Genomic DNA, 20,550 nt, shown 5'->3' with positions numbered 1-20,550 from the left:
AACTATTTTTATGTACAGTAATATTTTATTATGAATTTTTATAGAGCATAAGCTGCAGAAGTTAACTGACCAAAGAAGACATTTGACCATAGATCTGGAGGCAACCCTAAATGGTATACGAAATATATGTCGTCGTGGTTCAGAAAGAATTACATTTATACAACTTTCTGGTAAGTAAGGAAAAAATTACTAAGAATTTTAGAAAAGGTGGCATTGATTATGCATATTGTTTTAGTTCTGTAAACTTAGCAATCAGTGTAATCAGTAAGGCTATCAGAAAGAGACAGACAATTGGACTCCTTTCTATCCTGTCTAGATTTAAATCCTTTTGAGAACTCCAGCGTATTTGCATTAATTTTTATCCATTATCATTTATATTTATGAGTACGTTAAGCAGGCCTTACATCAATCAGTACTGGACACAGAGGACCAAACTATTTAGTTTTTACAATAATGAAATCCTTCATCTGACCAAGCATTTCCCTGGTAGTGGTCACTCTTTCTAGTGCTTCTTGCTGCAGATTTATTACAGGAATTAGGGTTGCTGTAATAACCCTTCAGCTCTGATGAAACACTACATGAGTTATTATGAATAATCTTCATTTGGTTTCATTTATATTCTGGATTCAGAACATATCTCAAAATACCTGACTGTACTGTGCTTCATGAACAGACTGAGATTTTCAGGTTTCTATTTGGGTCAACTTTGTATATTTCACTGAATTTGTGTTTTTAAGTTAGTTTGTGAAATTTACAGATTGATTAAATTTAGTTTCTTTAGTTTGGTGGATGAAGTATAAATATACATGGAGAAATGCTTGCTATCTCAACTTGTCTCCTGGAATATCCTTATAGTGTAGTTCTTATACTGTAGTTCTTTCAAAGATAGCACTATATATCCCTTTAATCCCATTCATCTACCTTATCTTTTGGCTTTCACTTCTATTTCTTTCAAGCTTGCCTAGCATAATGATTTTCCTAGTCCATCATCATTTTTCATGAGATGCTTCAAATATATGAGACTGTGCTAGCTGGTCATCCACTCAAGATAGCAATTGCAGATGAAAGTGATGTAGAAGTTGTGGGGCTTGCACATCTGTTGCATTTTCCCATGATCTCTCTGACTCTGGATAGCCTTTCCACTGAATCAGACATTCCAAATGTCTCCCCTTGCGTCTAGAGTCCAGAATAGCTTCTATTTCATACCCTTCTTCCCCACCCACCGGGATTGAGAGAGGTGGAGTTGTTCTAGTCTAAACTGTAGGGGGAGGGAGCACCTCCCTCACAAGCAATGACTGATGGAAAACAGGATGAATCTTTATCGATGCTGGTAATTACAAATGAAAGACCACTGGGTTTATTTGCTGAATCACTGGGTAGGGGCCAATAAACTTCAAGTCTACCTTCTTAGAAGGTTGGGCAGGAGACAAAAACTTCGTAGAAGCCATGTCCAATCCCTTTTAGTAATCTTGGCACTATCTTTTCTGTTTGTTTCTGTGGCTTGCTTGTATGCCATTTTTGCCAAATCTACAGTCAGGTCCAGAAATATTGGGACATCAACACAATTCTAACATCTTTGGCTCTATACACCACCACAGTGGATTTGGAATGAAACAAACACAATGTGCGTTAACTGCAGACTGTCAGCTTTAATTTGAGGGTATGTACATCCAACTCAGGTGAACGGTGTAGGAATTACAACAGTTTGCATATGTGCCTCCCACTTGTTAAGGGACCAAAAGTAATGGGACAGAACTCATACATCATACATCAAACTTTCCCTTTTTAATACTTGGTTGCAAATCTGTTGCAGTCAATCACAGCCTGAAGTCTGGAACGCATAGACATCACCAGACGCTGGGTTTCATCCCTGTTGATGCTCTGCCAGGCCTCTACTGCAACTGTCTTCAGTTCCTGCTTGTTCTTGGGGCATTTTCCCTTCAGTTTTGTCTTCAGCAAGTGAAATGCATGCTCAATGGGATTCAGGTCGGGTGATTGACTTGGCCATTGCATAACATTCCACTTCTGCCCCTTCAAAAACTCTTTGGTTGCTTTTGCAGTATGCTTTGGGTCATTGTCCATCTGTACTGTGAAGTGCCGTCCAATGAGTTCTGCAGCATTTGGCTGAATGTGAGCAGATAATATTGCCCGAAACACTGCAGAATTCATCCTGCTGCTTTTGTCAGCAGTCACATCATCAATAAATACAAGAGAACCAGTTCCATTGGCAGCCATACATGCCCACGCCATGACACTACCACCACCATGCTTCACTGATGAGGTGGTATGCTTAGGATCATGAGCTGTTCCTTTCCTTCTCCATACTCTTCTCTTCCCATCACTCTGGTACAAGTTGATCTTGGTCTCATCTGTCCATAGGATGTTGTTCCAGAACTGTGAAGGCTTTTTTAGATGTCGTTTGGCAAACTCTAATCTGGCCTTCCTGTTTTTGAGGCTCACCAATGGTTTACATCTTGTGGTGAACCCTCTGTATTCACTCTGGTGAAGTCGTCTTTTGATTGTTGACTTTGACACACATACACCTACCTCCTGGAGAGTGTTCTTGATCTGGCCAACTGTTGTGAAGGGTGTTTTCTTCACTGGGGAACGAATTCTTCGGTCATCTACCACAGTTGTTTTCCGTTGTCTCCCGGGTCATTTGGTGTTGCTGAGCTCACCGGTGCGTTCCTTCTTTTTGAGAATGTTCCAAACAGTTGTTTTGGCCACGCCTAATGTTCTTGCTATCTCTCTGATGGGTTTGTTTTGTTTCTTCAGCCTAATGATGGCTTGCTTCACTGATAGTGACAGCTCTTTGGATCTCATCTTGAGAGTTGACAGCAACAGATTCCAAATGCAAATAGCACACTTGAAATGAACTCTGGGCCTTTTATCTGCACATTGTAATTGAGGTACTGAGGGAATATCACACGCCTGGCCATGGAACAGCTGAGAAGCCAATTGTCCCATTACTTTTGGTCCCTTAACAAGTGGGAGGCACATATGCAAACTGTTGTAATTCCTACACCGTTCACCTGAGTTGGATGTACATACCCTCAAATTAAAGCTGGCAGTCTGCAGTTAATGCACATTGTGTTTGTTTCATTCCAAATCCACTGTGGTGGTGTATAGAGCCAAAGATGTTAGAATTGTGTCGATGTCCCAATATTTCTGGACCTGACTGTAGCTATTTTTTAAAGAGGCACTTTGCTGCTTACCTCTCCTGCAGGAAATGTGAGGAACTGCAGATGCAGGAGTTCTGGTGGGCAACATGGGGGGTGGGGTGGGGGGAGAAGCTGTAAACTGCCTGAAACAGGGACATGCCAATGGAGGAATGTACTGAGTTGTAGGCAAATTCTGCAAGTGACAACAACTCAGTCCAATTTTTTTGTTGATAACAGGAATAGCACTGTAAATATTGCTGAAATATTTGGTTCAACCTCTCAGATACTCCATTTGTTGCTGGGTGATGAGAAGAAAGATTAATTTTAATGGTCAATAATTGAAAGAGGGCCTTCCAAAACTTGTAAGTAAATTGCAATCCGTGATCTGAGATCACATGATTGAATAGTGCTCTGTATCTAAAAATGTGGTCTTTAAAAAGTTGTGCTGTTTCCTGAGCTGTAGGGAGGCCCTTGCAAGGAATGAAATGGGCCAAGCTTTTAAACAAAACCACCACTATCAGAATGTTGGTACAAATCTGTACCAGGGAGAGATCAGTAATAAAATCCAGTCATACTATGTCCCAGGGTTCCTGCAATCTCTAAGCTCAAAGGTGAACTTAGAGGTTGCAGCAAGCCACCTGGCCTTCCAGGAACAGATTTTACCCAGTGGCATACATGACAAAATGAAACATAATCCCTGATGCCTGCCCTCACTCTCGATCACCAGAAGTCTCTAATTTATTTATTTATATGTCAAATTTATATCACCGCCCAACTCCCCCACAAGAAGGGACTCTGGGCGGTTCACAACAAAACAATTTAAAATAAAATGTTAATAAAAACATAAATAATACAAATATAAAATACAAGTATTAAATACAATAAAATCCAAGGGGTGGTGATATTATTTCAGCCTGTGACCAGATAATATCGGTCAAAGGTAAGACTAGGGAACCAGCCAACCCCAAAACTGACTATTCCCATCCCCACCCCATAAGTAATGGCAAAACCAGGTCTTCAGTTTTTTTCTGAAGTCTAAAAAGGAGGGGGCCAACCTCACTTCTGGGGGAAGAGTGTTCCAAAGGGCAGGGGCTGCTGCAGAGAAGGCTTGCCTCCTGGACTCTGTCAGATGAAATGCTGAATATTAAACAGTACCCCATGTCCAGCCATCCTATTGCCATGGCAGAGTTGTACAGATGGTCCTCGATTAACGACCACTCATTCAGTGACTGTTCAAACTTGCAACAGCACTGAATGAGTGGTACGACTGGTCCTTGAAGTTCTGGTTGTCGCAGTGCCTCCATGGTCAGGAAGCAGTCACACAGAGTGGTAAAAGCTTTGGGTGATTTTGTAATCAGCTGCAAAGGGTTAATGCAATGCAACACCCACCCCGCTTGTAGCATCTGCCCATCACTGGCTTTTGGAGAGTCTGGGTGGGTAAACTTAACTCTTTTACTATGCTCTCATCTATGAAATTAGTGGCTGCTTCCAAGTCTACAAGAGCAGAACGTTGCATTTTCTGACCTCAGTCTAAACAAAGAGTAACAGGAACAATAAAATGTGTTCACCTGCTATTGTTCATCTGAGCTCTCCTTAATTCTCTGAGTGTCTCCCTTTGGCACTCCTGGGAGAGGGGCTGTCAGCCCTACAAGATAGATCAGACCAAGAAAGAGACGCCAGGTTTGCCTAAAACTACTTTTAATAAAAGTTTGGCTATAGTAACAGAATCTTGCAAATCAGAATGTGCTCCTCTTTTATCTTCATGTGAATTCAGAGGGTGTCTGTCTGAGGTACTTTCTGACCTCTCCCTCCTTGTCTGGGCTTCTGCAGCATTTATCTGTTCATGCCCTTGGTAACAGATCTTCCCTCTCTCCATCAAGGACATTCTCTTTATGCTGGCCTGCAAAGTTTTCCAATGTCACAGCCTTGAAGCAAGTTGGGCACTTGCTTGCTATGTGGCTTGTAGATCTAAAGGTGCAGAATTTCATACTAAGTTACAGGCCTGAATTTTAGCTGTGCAGGATCTGGCTATATGCTGAAGAGCTCCGCAGTAAAAGCATAAACCTAGTTCCCTCTTTTTCTGTTTCTCTTCTGATGACAGAGACTTTTTGACTGCTCCATGGGTTCCTTTGTATGGATTCTTCAGTGCTGGATTCTGAGGAGTCTATTGGGAGGGAGGCCATGAGAAAAGAGAGGTGGTAAAACCTCTTCCCTTTGCCATTCTCCCCTGCCTCAACTCTTCCAGTCAGCCATCTATTACCACGCAACATCAGAAGAGCCCTTCCAAATTAACTAAGGTTCCTTGTCTTACCAATTCATATCTCAGTTTGTCAGTAAGTCATTCTTTAAATTGGTCATTAAGAGCCAGATCATTCTATTGCACGTCTCTGGCAAATAATTTAAAATCCAATATGCATTCTACAGTGATCTTGCCTGAGTTTGTGAAATTTCATGGCTGGCTCTCAGGCACCTCTTGGTGTCATGGAAGACACCACTAAATCTTTGCATCAAGCTTTGATGCAAGCTTGGGGTTGTTGCCCTTAGTGATAGGTGTGGCCTCTTGTTTCAGCAAAGTCAGGATGAAAGTAACTTTGGTTTGATATGTGGGAAATTCTGCTGATCAACCTGCCATAAACAGCTCACGCATCAGGTATTGATCTCCTCCAAACCTCTCTGGTAAGCTTCCCTGGGAACATAGAAATACCAGCTATGCTGCAGTTTGCTCTGCTACTGCCTGAGATAAATTCTGCCCCAACTGTTGTCTTAGTTGCATCATGGCATTTTGCAAGTTAGTTATTTGTAAATCCGCCTGTTAGTGTTGTAACAACGCCATAGCAAGATGCTCAGTAGACAGTGGAGTGCCCTGAGGATCAGAAGCTACCTTCACTAATGAAGGCTAGATCTTCAACCTCTCTTAAATGAGAGTATGAGACTTGCAAGATTGATGTGAACCTCACTTAGTAGACCAGGCCAGGAAATCAACTCCATTGGAAGGTTAGAACTACTTTTATTGAGACTGACTGTAAAAACAATCTTGCAACTCTGATTGTGCTCTTTCCATTCTTATACTCTAGTGAATTAGAGATGTGTCAACCTGTGCTGCTTCTGAATGTGATCTCATTGCTGGGGCTTCTGGGGGAGGTATGGTGAACTGAAAATATATTGTATTTGTATTTATTGTTTTAATGAGTTGTGAGCTGCCCAGAGTCTCCCATTAGGGGGAGATGGGCGGGGATAAATTTAATAAATAAATTAAAAAATGGCTCTGTGAAAGTGGAGCTGACAATTATGGCAAAGACCAAGGAACTGGTGAGTAAACCAGTTCCTTGGAACCTCTCCGGATAAGGAGAGGACAGGCGATTACCCATATGTGCTCTGGATGGCTGCTCCATGCAAGGAGACTGCAGGGCAGCAGTTTTCCATGGGATTGAGCCCCAGGAGATGACAGGATTAGCTATCTTGCTCACAACCGCAGCGGAGACTTTTAAAGGACACTAGGTGTACAAACCTCACTTTCTCACAATTTTTGGAAATTGCTCATTAACTACTTCTAAGCTATTAGAGACTTGGGAATCACAAGGTTGAAAACGCTGGGTGAGTCTGTCTTTAATCTTGAATGAAAGAGAACTTTAATTATAAGCTTAAGAATTTAAAGAATCTGAAATAAACAGCAAAAAGCTAAATAAGATTTGATCTTAGAAAGTTATAAATGGATGAAGGATCCAGATAAAATTGGAATATTAAAACTTTTACAATAAGATTTTGGACTTAATTATAAAGTACAAACAGCTTCTTATGCGAAATAGATCCTGTTTTGGTTTTTACAAAACACAACATAGATAAACAATTTCATGATTTCAAAATGGATAATTTTGGATAATTTTTTCCTACTGGATTTAGAAAAGAGGTTTGTTAAAGCCTTGAAGAATTCTATGTGATGGGACAAAGAAGAAACGAAGAGAAATCAAATCCTACAATATTTGGATGAACTAAAGATTAAGACTGTTAGAAGTAAAAGGAGGGAATATAAAGTTGGCTGGTGTGGGTCTTCCGGGCTGTGTGGCCGTGTTCTGGAAGTTTTGTTTCCTAACGTTTCGCCAGCATCTGTGACCGGCATCTTCAGAGAGCAGGAGCACAGATGGGAGCAGTTCTCTCTGTGCCCAGCTGCTCCTGTCTGTGCTCCTGCTCTCTGAAGATGCTGGTCACAGATGCTGGCGAAATGTTAGGAAGCAAAACTTTCAGAACACGGCCACACAGCCCAGAAGACCCACACCAGCCATCGTATTCTGGCCGTGAAAGCCTTCGACAATACGATATAAAGTTGGTTTATTTGATTAAGCTTAAAATAAGATGTTACTTCTGGCTGCCCCTTTTGGACTTTCTGCTGACACCAGGACTGAAAAGATGATGTTTTATGGATATTTGTTTATAGATAAAAGATGGGAAGAAGAGATAAATGTTTGTAACTTTAGAGCTAAGTTACTAAATTTGTTTATATTTGTTGTGATGAAGGTTAGAAGTCACTTCTTTATATATTTCTTTTCTGTCTTTATTATATACTTACTTTTTCTTTTTTTTCCTTGTTCCTTGCACTTTTTATTCTTTCTATTTTCTTTTATTTCTTCAATTTTAGTTTGTATTAGATTTTATTATTATAATAAAAAAATCTTAATAAAAATTATATATATATGAATGTGATCTCTTAAAAAAAAGTTTCAGCCCCTTTTGCCTAGGTAACAATTCTTACATATTTCCATCAAGGTCATCTTCCTTACTCTCTACAGTAAATGACAACTCAGTCCTGGGTAAGGAGGAAGGGTGAAAAGGAGACTCAGAATAACCTGTTTTGATTCTGTTTGCTTGCAGAAAAGGAATTACATGAGTTGCATGAATTGTCTGACAAAAAGCATCAGTTACTAGAAACACTGGAATCTAATCAGAAAGAGCTACAAGAAATTCAGGAACTTGTGTCTACCCAACCAAGCAGTGTCAGTGGTATGTGCAATGTTGTTTATACTTACGTATTGGGAATCAGATAGTTAAACGTAGGTACTTAGGATGAAGGTAGCTGATTACTAGTTGCCTTTGGTACTGTAACTCATTCACTATCTTCCAAGTGAAAAACTTTCAGGAAAGTCGGCTAAGTACTCACAGATTCACCTGGAAGTTATCAGATGGGGAAAGACTGTCATCTTCAATGAACATGTTGCTGGTATACTCATTTTTAGTTGTAAATATAAGCATTAGCCTTTGACAGCCCAAATTTACAGTACTACGAGCAGAGATAGCATTTGTCTATTGCAATTAAGAATAATATGTATTAATGGTGTGTCAGAAAATCTGTTCAACTGCAAAAAGGACAATTAACAAGGACCTATAGAACTCAGTCAAAGCCTTTGATTGTGTGGATCCCAACAAACTGTGGCAAATGCTTAAAGAGATGGGAGTACCAGACCACCTTACCTGTCTCCTGAGAAATCTGTATGCGGGCCAAGAAGCAACAGTTAGAACCGGTCATGGAACAACCGATTGGTTCAAAATAGGGAAAGGTGTACAACAAGGCTGTATACTGTCACCCTGCTTATTTAACCTATATGCAGAGTACATCATGAGAAATGCCAGGCTGGAAGAATCACAAGCCGGAATTAAGATTGCAGGGAGAATCATCAACAACCTGAGATATGCAGACGATACCACCCTAATGGCAGAAAGTGAAGAAGAACTAAAGAGCCTCTTGATGAGGGTGAAAGAGGAGAGTGCGAAAGCTGGCTTGAAACTCAACATTAAAAAAACTAAGATCATGGCATCTGGACCCATCAATTCCTGGCAAATAGAAGGGGTAGAAATGGAAGCAGTAACAGACTTCATTTATTTGGGCTCTAAGATCACCGCAGACGGAGACTGCAGCCATGAAATTAAAAGATGCTTGCTCCTTGGGAGGAAAGCTATGGCAAGCCTAGATAGCATATTAAAAAGCAGAGACGTCACCTTGCCGACAAAGATCCGCATAGTCAAAGCTATGGTTTTTCCAGTAGTAATGTATGGCTGTGAGAGCTGGACCATAAAGAAGGCTGAGCGCCGAAGAATTGATGCCTTTGAACTGTGGTGCTGGAGAAGACTCTTGAGAGTCCCCTGGACTGCTAGGAGGTCAAACCAGTCAATCTTAAAGGAAATCAACCCTGATTGCTCATTGGAAGGATCGATAATGAAGCTCAAGGTCAGATACTTTGGTCACCTAATGCGGAGAGAGATCTCTTTGGAGAAGACCCTGATGCTGGGAAAGACTGAAGGCAAAAGGAGAAGAGGACGGCAGAGGATGAGATGGTTAGATAGCATCACTGAAGCAATGAGCATGAAACTGAGCAAACTCAGGGAGGCAGTGAAGGACAGGAAGGCCTGGCGCAATATAGTTCATGGAGTCACGAAGAGTCGGACACGACTTAACGACTAAACAACAACAACAACAATAGGACTCAGAGGAGTGGAAGCTTGGGTCAGGAAATTTTCACTTAAGCTCAGATTTGAACACTGTAGGTTGATTTCAAGGCATGAGCTTGTTTAAAAGTAATGTTATATAAGAGAGAGGTATAGGAACGTTTCCCCAGTTCTGCTGGCATTTTCAGCACAACAGCATAACATTCCTGAGAATATTGGCAGAGAACCTATCCAGCCAAAACCATTTTATAATTTTATCATCCAGTGTATGAAATGTTCTACATTTAATCACTTGTGAATGGGTGGAGGTTTTGGAGAGGCAAGAATTCAGTGTACTATCTGGATACATGCGAATCATTAACATTTTGAAATACAGATGATACAAAAAACAAATTTAATGAATTTAACTATTTTTATGCATAGTAATATTTTATTATGAATTTTTTTTTACTAGAGCTTAAGTTGCAGGGATTAACTAAGCAAAGAAGACAGTTGTCTATAGATCTAGAGGCAACTCTAGATGCTATGCAAAATGTATGTCATCGTGCTTCAGAAAGAATTACATTTATACAACCTTCTGGTAAGGAAAGAATAACTAAGAGTTTTAGAAAAGGCAGCATTGATTATGCATAATGTTTTAGTACTGTAAACCTAACAGTCAGAGAGCAAGGACAGTTAGGCTCCTCACAAGAAGAGTCATGTGTTCTGGCATACCCATTCAATTTGACTTTGGGGAAACTCAAAATCACAACATAGTATGTATGCATGTATTTATGAGACTTATATGGCTGCCCATCTTATGAGCCATAACTCTGGGTAGCTCCTAGGAACAGTAATAATAAAATAAAATAAAATAAAAATAAAATAAAATAAATATCAACATTCCCCACCCATACCTCCTGGTTCTCTTAACAAACTCTTGCAATACATAAGAAACTACAACCACTGGGCTCCAGCCTCATCCTATCCCAACACTTGGGGGGAAAACCAGCTTTTTAAGATCTTCCAGAAGGCTAGAAGGGTGGGAGCCTGTGAGCCGGGGCCCCATGGTGACCAAGCTTTCAAATTCAAAATGTTGTAATCAGGCAAGATGATTTAAAAAAAAAAACCTAAACAAAAGAGGGGTGGATGATATTGAAGCCATGTCTACAACTTAAGTGGCCTTTTATATTCAAATTTGGCACAAACAATGGTTGTTTGTTTTGTAAGCAGCGCTAAAATGAGGAGCTTGAAAATATTTCTGAAAAGATCATTTATAAAGTTTCTGGTTACAGAAAAAGAATTACGTGGGTTGCGTAGACTATCTGAGAAGAAGCAGCAGTTACTGGAATCACTGGAATCTAATTGGAAAGAACTACAAGAAATTCAGGAACTTGCGGCTACCCAACCAGACAGTGTCAGTGGTATGTGGGATGTTGTTTTTTATGCTTACACACACACACACAACATACATATTTTGAATCAGATAGTTAAACATAGGTACTTGTGGTGAAGGTCCATGATTGGTAATAGCATTTGCTACTGTTACTCATTTTTTACCAAGTGCAAAACTGTTTCATGGAAGCCTTCCTTAATCTGGAAGCCGTCAGGTGGGGAAAGACTGTCCTTTTCAATGAATGTACTGCTAGTGTGTTCATTCTTAGATATAAAGATAGGTATTAACCTTTGACAGCCCAAATTTATACTGCTATGAGCAGAGATCCCCTTCATGGATCACTGCCTTGTCGTGGCGAAGGGGCTTGCGTAACTCAGTGAAGCCATGAGCTATACCGTGCAGGGCCACCCAAGACGGACAGGTCATGACAGAGAGTTCTGACAAAATGTGGTCCACTGGAGAAGGAAATGGCAACCCACTCCAGTATCCTTGCCAAGAAAACCCCATGGACAATGTTAAAAGGCTAAAAGATATGATGCCGGAAGATGAGCCCCTCAGGTCGGAAGGTGTCCAATATGCTACTGGGGAAGAGCGGAGGGCATTTCCAAGTAGCTCCAGAAAGAGTGAAGCGGCTGGGCCAAAGCCGAAAGGACGTTCAGCTGTGGATGTATCTGGAAGCGAAAAGAAGGTCCGATGCTGTAAAGAACAATATTGTATAGGTACCTGGAATGTAAGATCTATGAACCAAGGCAAGCTGGATGTGGTCAAACATGAGATGACAAGATTGAACGTCGACATCTTGGGAATCAGCGAACTGAAATGGACGGGAATGGGTGAATTTAATTCGGGTGACCATTATATCTACTACTGTGGGCAAGAAACCCTTAGAAGAAATGGAGTTGCACTCATAGTGAATAAGAGAGTGGGAAAGGCAGTAATGGGGTACAACCTCAAAAACGACAGAATGATCTCAGTGCGTATCCAAGGCAAACCATTCAATATCACAGTAATCCAAGTCTATGCCCCAACCACTGATGCTGAAGAAGCTGACGTTGACCGCTTCTATGAAGACCTACAACACCTTCTAGAACTAGCACCAAAAAAGATGTCCTTTTCATCATAGGGGATTGGAATGCTAAAGTAGGAAGTCAAGGAGTAATCGGAATAACAGGCAAATTTGGCCTTGGAGTACAAAATGAAGCAGGGCAAAGGCTAATAGAGTTCTGTCAAGAGAACAAGCTAGTTATAGCAAACACTCTTTTCCAACAACACAAGAGACGACTCTACACATGGACATCACCAGATGGTCAATACCGAAACCAGATTGATTATATACTTTGCAGCCAAAGATGGAGAAGCTCTATACAGACAGCAAAAACAAGACCAGGAGCTGACTGTGGCTCAGATCATGAGCTTCTTACTGCAAAATTTAGGCTTAAATTGAAGAATGTAGGGAAAACCACTAGACCACTCAGGTATGACTTAGATCATATTCCTTGTGAGTACACAGTGAAGGTGATGAATAGATTTAGAGGATTAGATTTGGTAGACAGAGTGCCTGAAGAACTATGGACGGAGGTCCGTAACATTGTACAGGAGGCAGCAACTAAAACCATCCCAAAGAAAAAGAAATGCAAAAAAGCAAAATGGCTGTCTGATGAGGCTTTACAAATAGCTGTGGAAAGAAGGAATGCGAAAAGCAAGGGTGAAAGGGAAAGATATAAGCAACTGAATGCAGATTTCCAGAGAATAGCCAGGAGAGATAAGAAGGCCTTCTTAAATGAACAATGCAAAGAAATTGAGGAAAACAATAGAATGGGGAAGACTAGAGATCTCTACAAGAAAATTGGAGATATGAAAGGAACCTTTAGTGCAAAGATGGGCATGATAAAGGAAAAAAAGGCAGGGACCTAACAGAAGCAGAAGAGATTAAGAAGAGGTGGCAAGAATACACAGAAGAACTATACAAGAAAGATCTTAATGTCCCTGATGTCCACGCTGGTGTGATCACTGACCTTGAGCCAGACATCCTAGAGAGTGAAGTCAAGTGGGCCTTAGGAAGCATTGCTAACAACAAAGCTAGTGGAGATGACAGTATTCCAGCTGAGTTATTTAAAATACTAAAAGATGATGGTGTTAAAGTGCTGCACTCAATATGCCAGCAAGTTTGGAAAACGCAACAGTGGCCACGGGATTGGAAAAGGTCAGTTTACGTTCCAATTCCAAAGAAGGGCAACGCCAAAGAATGCTCAAACTATCGCACAATTGCACTCATTTCACATGCTAGCAAGGTTATGCTCAAAATCCTACAAGCTAGGCTTCAGCAATACATGAACCGAGAACTACCGGATGTACAAGCTGGGTTTCGAAGAGGCAGAGGAACTAGAGATCAAATCGCCAACATTTGCTGGATCATGGAGAAAGCACGAGAGTTCCAGAAAAATATCTACTTCTGCTTCATTGACTATGCAAAAGCCTTTGATTGTGTGGATCACAACAAACTGTGGCAAATTCTTAAAGAGATGGGAATACCAGACCACCTTACCTGTCTCCTGAGAAATCTGTATGCGGGCCAAGAAGCAACAGTTAGAACCGGTCATGGAACAACCGATTGGTTCAAAATAGGGAAAGGTGTACGACAAGGCTGTATACTGTCACCCTGCTTATTTAACCTATATGCAGGGTACATCATGAGAAATGCCAGGCTGGAAGAATCACAAGCCGGAATTAAGATTGCAGGGAGAATCATCAACAACCTCAGATATGCGGACGATACCACCCTAATGGCAGAAAGTGAAGAAGAACTAAAGAGCCTCTTGATGAGGGTGAAAGAGGAGAGTACAAAAGCTGGCTTGAAACTCAACATTAAAAAAACTAAGATCATGGCATCTGGACCCATCAATTCCTGGCAAATAGAAGGGGTAGAAATGGAAGCAGTAACAGACTTCATTTATTTGGGCTCCAAGATCACCGCAGATGGAGACTGCAGCCATGAAATTAAAAGACGCTTGCTCCTTGGGAGGAAAGCTATGGCAAGCCTAGATAGCATATTAAAAAGCAGAGACGTCACCTTGCCGACAAAGATCCGCATAGTCAAAGCTATGGTTTTTCTAGTAGTAATGTATGGCTGTGAGAGCTGGACCATAAAAAAGGCCGAGCGCCGAAGAATTGATGCCTTTGAACTGTGGTGCTGGAGAAGACTCTTGAGAGTCCCCTGGACTGCTAGGAGGTCAAACCAGTCAATCTTAAAGGAAATCAACCCTGATTGCTCATTGGAAGGATCGATAATGAAGCTCAAGCTCAGATACTTTGGTCACCTAATGCGAAGAGAGATCTCTTTGGAGAAGACCCTGATGCTGGGAAAGATTGAAGGCAAAAGGAGAAGAGGACGGCAGAGGATGAGATGGTTAGATAGCATCACTGAAGCAATGAGCATGAAACTGAGCAAACTCAGGGAGGCAGTGAAGGACAGGAAGGCCTGGCGCAATATGGTTCATGGGGTCACGAAGAGTCGGACACGACTTAACGACTAAACAACAACAACAACAACAATGAGCAGAGATAGCATTTGCCTATTGCAGTTAAGAATTATATATATTAACGTGTCAGAAAAACAGTTCAACTACAAAAAGAGCAATTAGCTTTGCCTTGTAGAGGCCTGGACCAGAGCATATTCACTTAAACTGAGATTTGAACACTGCAGGTTAATTTCAAGCACACGTACCTGTTCAAAGGTAACACTGTGAGAGAGAGATATAGAAACTTTTCCTCAGTTCTCCTGGCATTCACAGCACAACTGCATTACAATCCCTTAATCAAGCCGGGTTAGATTCCTAAGAATATAGCAAAGACTCTATCCTTCCAAACCATTTAATAATTTTAACATCCATTCTGCAGTATATAAAGTGCTGCACATTTAACCACTTGCAAATGGGTGGAGGTTTTGGTGAGGCAGGAGTTCATTCTGCTTGGAAGTGACATAAGAAATATTAGATACCTGCTAATCACTAGAATTTAAAAATCTATATAACATATTATATAGTAATACTCTATTATGGATTTTTTTATAGAGTATAAGTTGCAGGAGTTAACTGAGCAAAGAAGATGTTTGATCACAAATCTGGAAGCAACTGTAGTTGATATACAAAATATATGTCATCGTGCTTCAGAAAGAACTACATTTATACAAACTTCTGGTAAGTAAGAAAAAAATTACTAAGAAGTTTAGAAAAGGTGGCATTGGTTATGCATATTGTTTTGGAACCAGCAATTATTGTAATAATTGAGTCTATTAGAATCCTTATTTGTTGGCTTCCCTTTCTGTTTCTCTGAAGTTTGCAAATTTTCACCTCCAAGGCAGGCTAGTCAGTGTTAGCAGAAAGCAGGATGAAAGATGTAAGAAAGAAGATGTGATGAAGTGGACAAGGTGTACAGAATTAATACAAGTTATGCAAAATTAAGAACAGTTCCAAGAGATATACTTCTGCACTTTGTCAGGAAGAAGACGAGATGAGGTTCTACAACAACATTTCAATACTAAGTTAAGAATAAATAATTCAGAAGTAATTTTGCTCAAAGAGGTGTGTTAGCTGGATTTGAAATTAATAAGGAGAAAATGAAGATGTTAACAAAAAAATATGAGGATGGAAGATCAAAAGGAATTAATTGGAAAAAACTGGTTTTCAGATTGAAAAAAAAGTAAAATACTTGGGCATTGTTATGACTAACAATATTATTTCAAAATTATGGGAATTATGGAATGAAATTAGGAAGGACTTACTGAGATGGGAAAAGTTACAATTATCATTGTTTGGAAGAATCTCTGTGGTGAAAATGAATGTATTACCTAGAATAATGTTTTTATTTCAGACAATATCTATTTTGAAAAATGATACAACTTTTAAGCAATGGCAAGAAATATATATGTAGATTTATATGGCAGGGGAAGAAAGCAAAGGTTAAATATAAAATTCTTCAAGGCGCAAATGAAAGAGGAGTACTAGGATTGCTGGACTTTAAACTGTATTTTCCAGCTGCTGTTTGATTTGGATGAAAGAGTGGGTGTTGCTGAGAAATAAGAGAATGTTAGAATTAGAAGAACATAACCTGAGGTTTGGTTGGCATGGCTTTTTATATACAATAAAGTTAAAATTAATGTAGATTTTAAAATCATTATGTGGATAGTGCCATATTAAGAATATGGAATAAATACAATCCCAGGCTGTGCCTGAAAATATCTTTATTGGTCTCATCACAAGAAGCATTTTACAGAAAAGAAACAGTGGGCAAAGAGAAATGGTTAATATGCAAAGATTTAAGATGAAGTCAAGAGAACAATTGACTGCAGAGGGATATAGTTTTCCATGGTTTTCATATTGAGAGAAAGATTTAATATAGATAAAAAGATTACTGGAATTGAACAACATAAGATGGAATTTGAAATTGAATTATGTACAAATGATGAACATGTGATTGCAAAAATGTATAAACAGTTGCTGAGATTTGAAATGGAAGAACAACAAGTTAAAGACTGCATGATAAAATGGGCTAAGAACTTTGGTTATAACATACAGATGGATCAATGGAAAAAAATGTGGGTAAAAGGATTGAAATTTACATTGTGTTATAATTTAAGAGAGAAAGTTTATAAAATTATGTACCATTGGTATACGACACCAGAGAAATTATCTAAGATATATAAAGGTAATCTGGTTAATGCTAGAAATATGAAAAACATGAAGGGATGTTTCACCATGCATGGTGGACTTATGAAAAAGCAAAAAAAAAAAAAAATTGGATACAAGTACATATGATGCACTCCTTAACCCAGGCCCCTCTAGGCCATCCAGAACAATACTATGGTTGATGGTTTTGAACCCTGCTGAGAAATTTGAAAGGATCATGAACATTATGCACTCACACTTTCTGGGTCCCAATGAAGGTCTTTCCAGAGCAATAATGCACCATCATCTCCATGAAGGGACGCAGCACCTCCCCTTCCCTCAAAGACATGTTAATCTTCTCCTGCATCCAGCCTCACACGCCATACCTTGTGGTCTGAAGGAGCCAGGTAGGACATGGATCCTGGATACAGATGGTAGTGCTCATGATACAGAAAACCCAATCCACATTCTTGATATCTACAAGCTTGAACGTTCCCAGATATTCTTGCAAGACCCATTTCAAAAGACTCTGCAGAAATGGTACCTAACTAGGATTCATGTCTTTTTAAGAATCTCACAATCATGTAGTGGTGGCCCATGGGAAGAGTTAACTCCATCTTTTCTAAAATGATATGGATAACTCTGAACAAAGCCACTAGATATGAGTCTGCAGATGCAATAATGTCATTCTTTATTGTCACATTGTATACCCGCACATAGTTACCTAACCAAGCTCAGTTTGTTGTTTTCTGTGAGCGTCATTCTTCAGTCACTTCATTTCCTAGAGCTCCTTAGAAAATAGAAGAGCCTCCCAGGATTTGTGACCAAGGACAGTTGACTCACAGGCAGTCTTGAATTTGAATTTGAATTTGGAGTGCAGCAGGACTGTCTGCCTGATAATTGGGAACATCATGGAGTACCCTCAGAAAACCTTCTGGATCCATCAACCAGTTTAACTGGTCCTCCTCTCTTGCAGAGGTTGAGTGAGCTGCCAATATACATGCGTACCAATAAGTGATTCAACCATTACAAGGAACTTAAGACATTGTCCCCCATTTTGAGATTACATCACCATTGGTCCTGGGTAAATGCCAGGTTAAGTAACCATTTATATATGTTGAGCCACAGATTATCTGAAACAAGCCCACAGGTTGCTGTGGAGGTGATGAAATTCCTGGCCTAACTAGAACCCACATGAGGTTAAAGTCACCCAGCAATAAAAACCTCAAAAACTTCAACATCAGTCCAGATTTGAGGTCCAGGAATTTGGGCTTGAAACTGCTTGGTGGACAGATTATAAGCAGGAGCTGTAACTTGTCCCTCAGCTCTAGCTGAACATACAAAAACTCATTCCCAATCAAAAACAGTCAGATCTGTCATACATTGTCTGTTACTATGGAAATTCATTCCCCAATATTTACAGTTTCATGTAAATGTGAGGAAGCAAATTTCCACAGCATAATTTTTCATGATCTTGCCAAAGTGTGTGGTTACATTCCTTCTTTTTTACTTTTCCAGCACACTATTCAAAAAACAAAACTGCTACCATACAGTTTTGCCCTTATCTTTATCTTTTTAATAATTAAAATAAATCTGCATTTTCACATTCCTTTTAATTTGATAAAATGAAATTTTGACTTTTCTTTCACCTAATAAATTATTCTCTCTTTCTCTTTCAAATTGTTAGTCCTTCACCTTTCTATTTTGATTTAAGTGGTCACATTTTCAAGTCTTGACATTCTTACTATATACACAGTAATATGTTAAACAAATCTGGGGACAATATGCATTTTTATCTCCCTTCCTCTCTTATTCTGCAACAACTCTCCCCAGATTCCATTTTTACAATAGCCACTTCTTCTCTGTGAAGATTCCACATAAAAATAGGCACACCCATTAGGCTTGGCTTTCGGCAAACTCAGACTTATGAGATAGTGAATAAGCTTTTAGTTCAGAACTTCTCAATCAGACAAGTTGGTAAATATAGTAAATGGAGAGGAGTTTAAAAAAACTAGGAGATACTCAAGCCAGGTCTGCACCATAGGTAGACTTTAGAGACTCAAATTAGGCTGTGTTATGAATTTTTTTTTTGTAATAAAAAATGTAATGTAACAATGAGGGGCTTGAAAATATTTCTGAAGAGATCATTTTAAAAGTTTTTGCTTGCAGAAAAAGAATTACATGAACTGTCTAAGAAGAAACAGCAGTTACTGGAAGTGCTGGAATCTAATTGGAAAGAACTACAAGAAATTCAAGAACTTGCAGCTACCCAACCAGACAGTGTCAACGGTATATGTGATATTATTTCTTTTATTTATTTATTTGTGTGTGTGTGTGTGTACACAGACATATTTGGAATCAGGTAGTTAAACATGGGTACTTGGAAAGAAGGTACTTGATTGCCAGTAACCTTTGCTATTGTTAGTCTTTCATTTTATACTACAGTATGTTAAAATTGTTTCAGGGAGGCTTGAAAAGTGCTCACAGATTAATCTGGAAGTCATCAGGATGGAAAAGTCTGTCCTCTTTAACAAGTGTGCTGCCTGTATGCTTATTTGTAGTTGTAAATATATGTTTTAGCCTTTGAGAGTCCAAATTTGCAATGCTACAAACACACTTCATTGGATGGATTGGATGAAGCAAGCTGCATCACACAAAAGCTTATGAATTTTAATCAAACGTGTTAGTCAGAAAAGGTTCTACCAGAATTCTTCTGATTTTATGCCTTGTCAGGAAACCTGTTCAGCTGCAAAAAGAGCAATTAGCTTGGCCTTATAGAAAACAGATGGGAGAGAGCCTGGATCAGGAAATTTTCACTTAAGCTCAGATATGAATACTGTAGGTTAAAGATAATGCTGTTGGAGAAAGAGGCATAGGAATTTATTCTTAGTTCTCCTGGCATTTGTAGAACAGTAGTGTTGCAATTCATACTCAAGCTGGGTTACATTCTTGAGAATACAGTACAGACAAAAATTCTTCCCTGCCAAAATCATTTAATAGTTTTAACATCCATTCTGCAGTGTGTGAAATGCTCTGCAATTTAATCTCTGCGAATGGATGGAAGTTTTAGTAAGATACATACTAATCATTAGAATGTTGAAATCTAGATAATATTAAAGATGACCTTAATGAACTAAATATTTTTATGTTATGTAGAGCATAAACTACAGGAGTTAACTGAGCAAAGAAGATGCTTGGCCACTGAGCTGGAGGCTACTTTAGCTGGTATACAAAATGTATGTCATCGTGCTTCAGAAAGAACTATGTTTATACCACCTTCTGGTAAGTACAAATAAACTAAGTATTTTAGAAAAGGTGGCATTGATCATACATGTTGTTTTGGTACTGTAAAGCTAGCAATCAGTGTAATTAGTGAGGCTATCAGAGAGAGAAGGACAACTGGAGACCTTTCCCTCCAGCCTGGATTCAAATTAATTTGAGAAGTCCAGTGTATCTGCATTAATGTTTATTCATTTTCATGGCATTTATATTTTTGATACCTTATTCAGACCTTGTGTCACTCTGTTCAGAACTGAGGACTATACAGGTAGTCCTGGTTGAAAGACCACTTCTTCAGTGACCATTCGAAGTTACAACGGTAGCGAACGAGGGGAACTTATGGTCGTTCCTCATAGTTGTGGCTATCGTAGCATCCCCACAGTCATGTGATCACAATTTAGGTGCTTGGCAACCGGCTTGCAATTACGACACTTGCAGCATCCCACAGTTATGCGATCACCATTTATGACCTTCACTGCCAGTTTCTGACAAGCAAAGTCAATGGGGAAACTGGCAGGAGATCACAGATGGTGATCATGTGACCGTGGCACACTGCAACTGCATGGGATTCGCCTAATTATGGCAACTGGAACTGCCACAACTGCCATTGTAAGTTGGTGTGGTCATGTGATGTCAT

The 20,550-nt window shown here is 39.6% G+C and overlaps 1 protein-coding gene across 1 annotated transcript in view; it reads left to right on the top strand.

Annotated features, from left to right (window-relative positions):
- CCDC7 (coiled-coil domain containing 7) overlaps positions 1-20,550 on the top strand; it is a 224,060-nt gene that overhangs the window by 117,609 nt on the left and 85,901 nt on the right. Inside the window, exons 32-38 of the mRNA XM_088150109.1 lie at positions 45-170; positions 8,028-8,156; positions 10,051-10,176; positions 10,871-10,999; positions 15,042-15,167; positions 18,804-18,923; positions 19,791-19,916. Of these exons, the coding sequence (XP_088006235.1) occupies positions 45-170; positions 8,028-8,156; positions 10,051-10,176; positions 10,871-10,999; positions 15,042-15,167; positions 18,804-18,923; positions 19,791-19,916 (882 nt within the window). The remainder of the gene's footprint in view (positions 1-44; positions 171-8,027; positions 8,157-10,050; positions 10,177-10,870; positions 11,000-15,041; positions 15,168-18,803; positions 18,924-19,790; positions 19,917-20,550) is intronic.

The sequence above is a fragment of the Python bivittatus genome, unplaced genomic scaffold (genome assembly GCF_059951505.1).
Source record: "Python bivittatus isolate LINGU-HERP-01145 unplaced genomic scaffold, Pbiv_v1 ctg000610_np1212, whole genome shotgun sequence".
In the NCBI taxonomy this organism is placed as follows: Eukaryota; Metazoa; Chordata; class Lepidosauria; order Squamata; family Pythonidae; genus Python; species Python bivittatus.
Note: the sequence above shows the minus strand (reverse complement) of the source record. Positions and strands in the feature narration are given on the sequence as shown.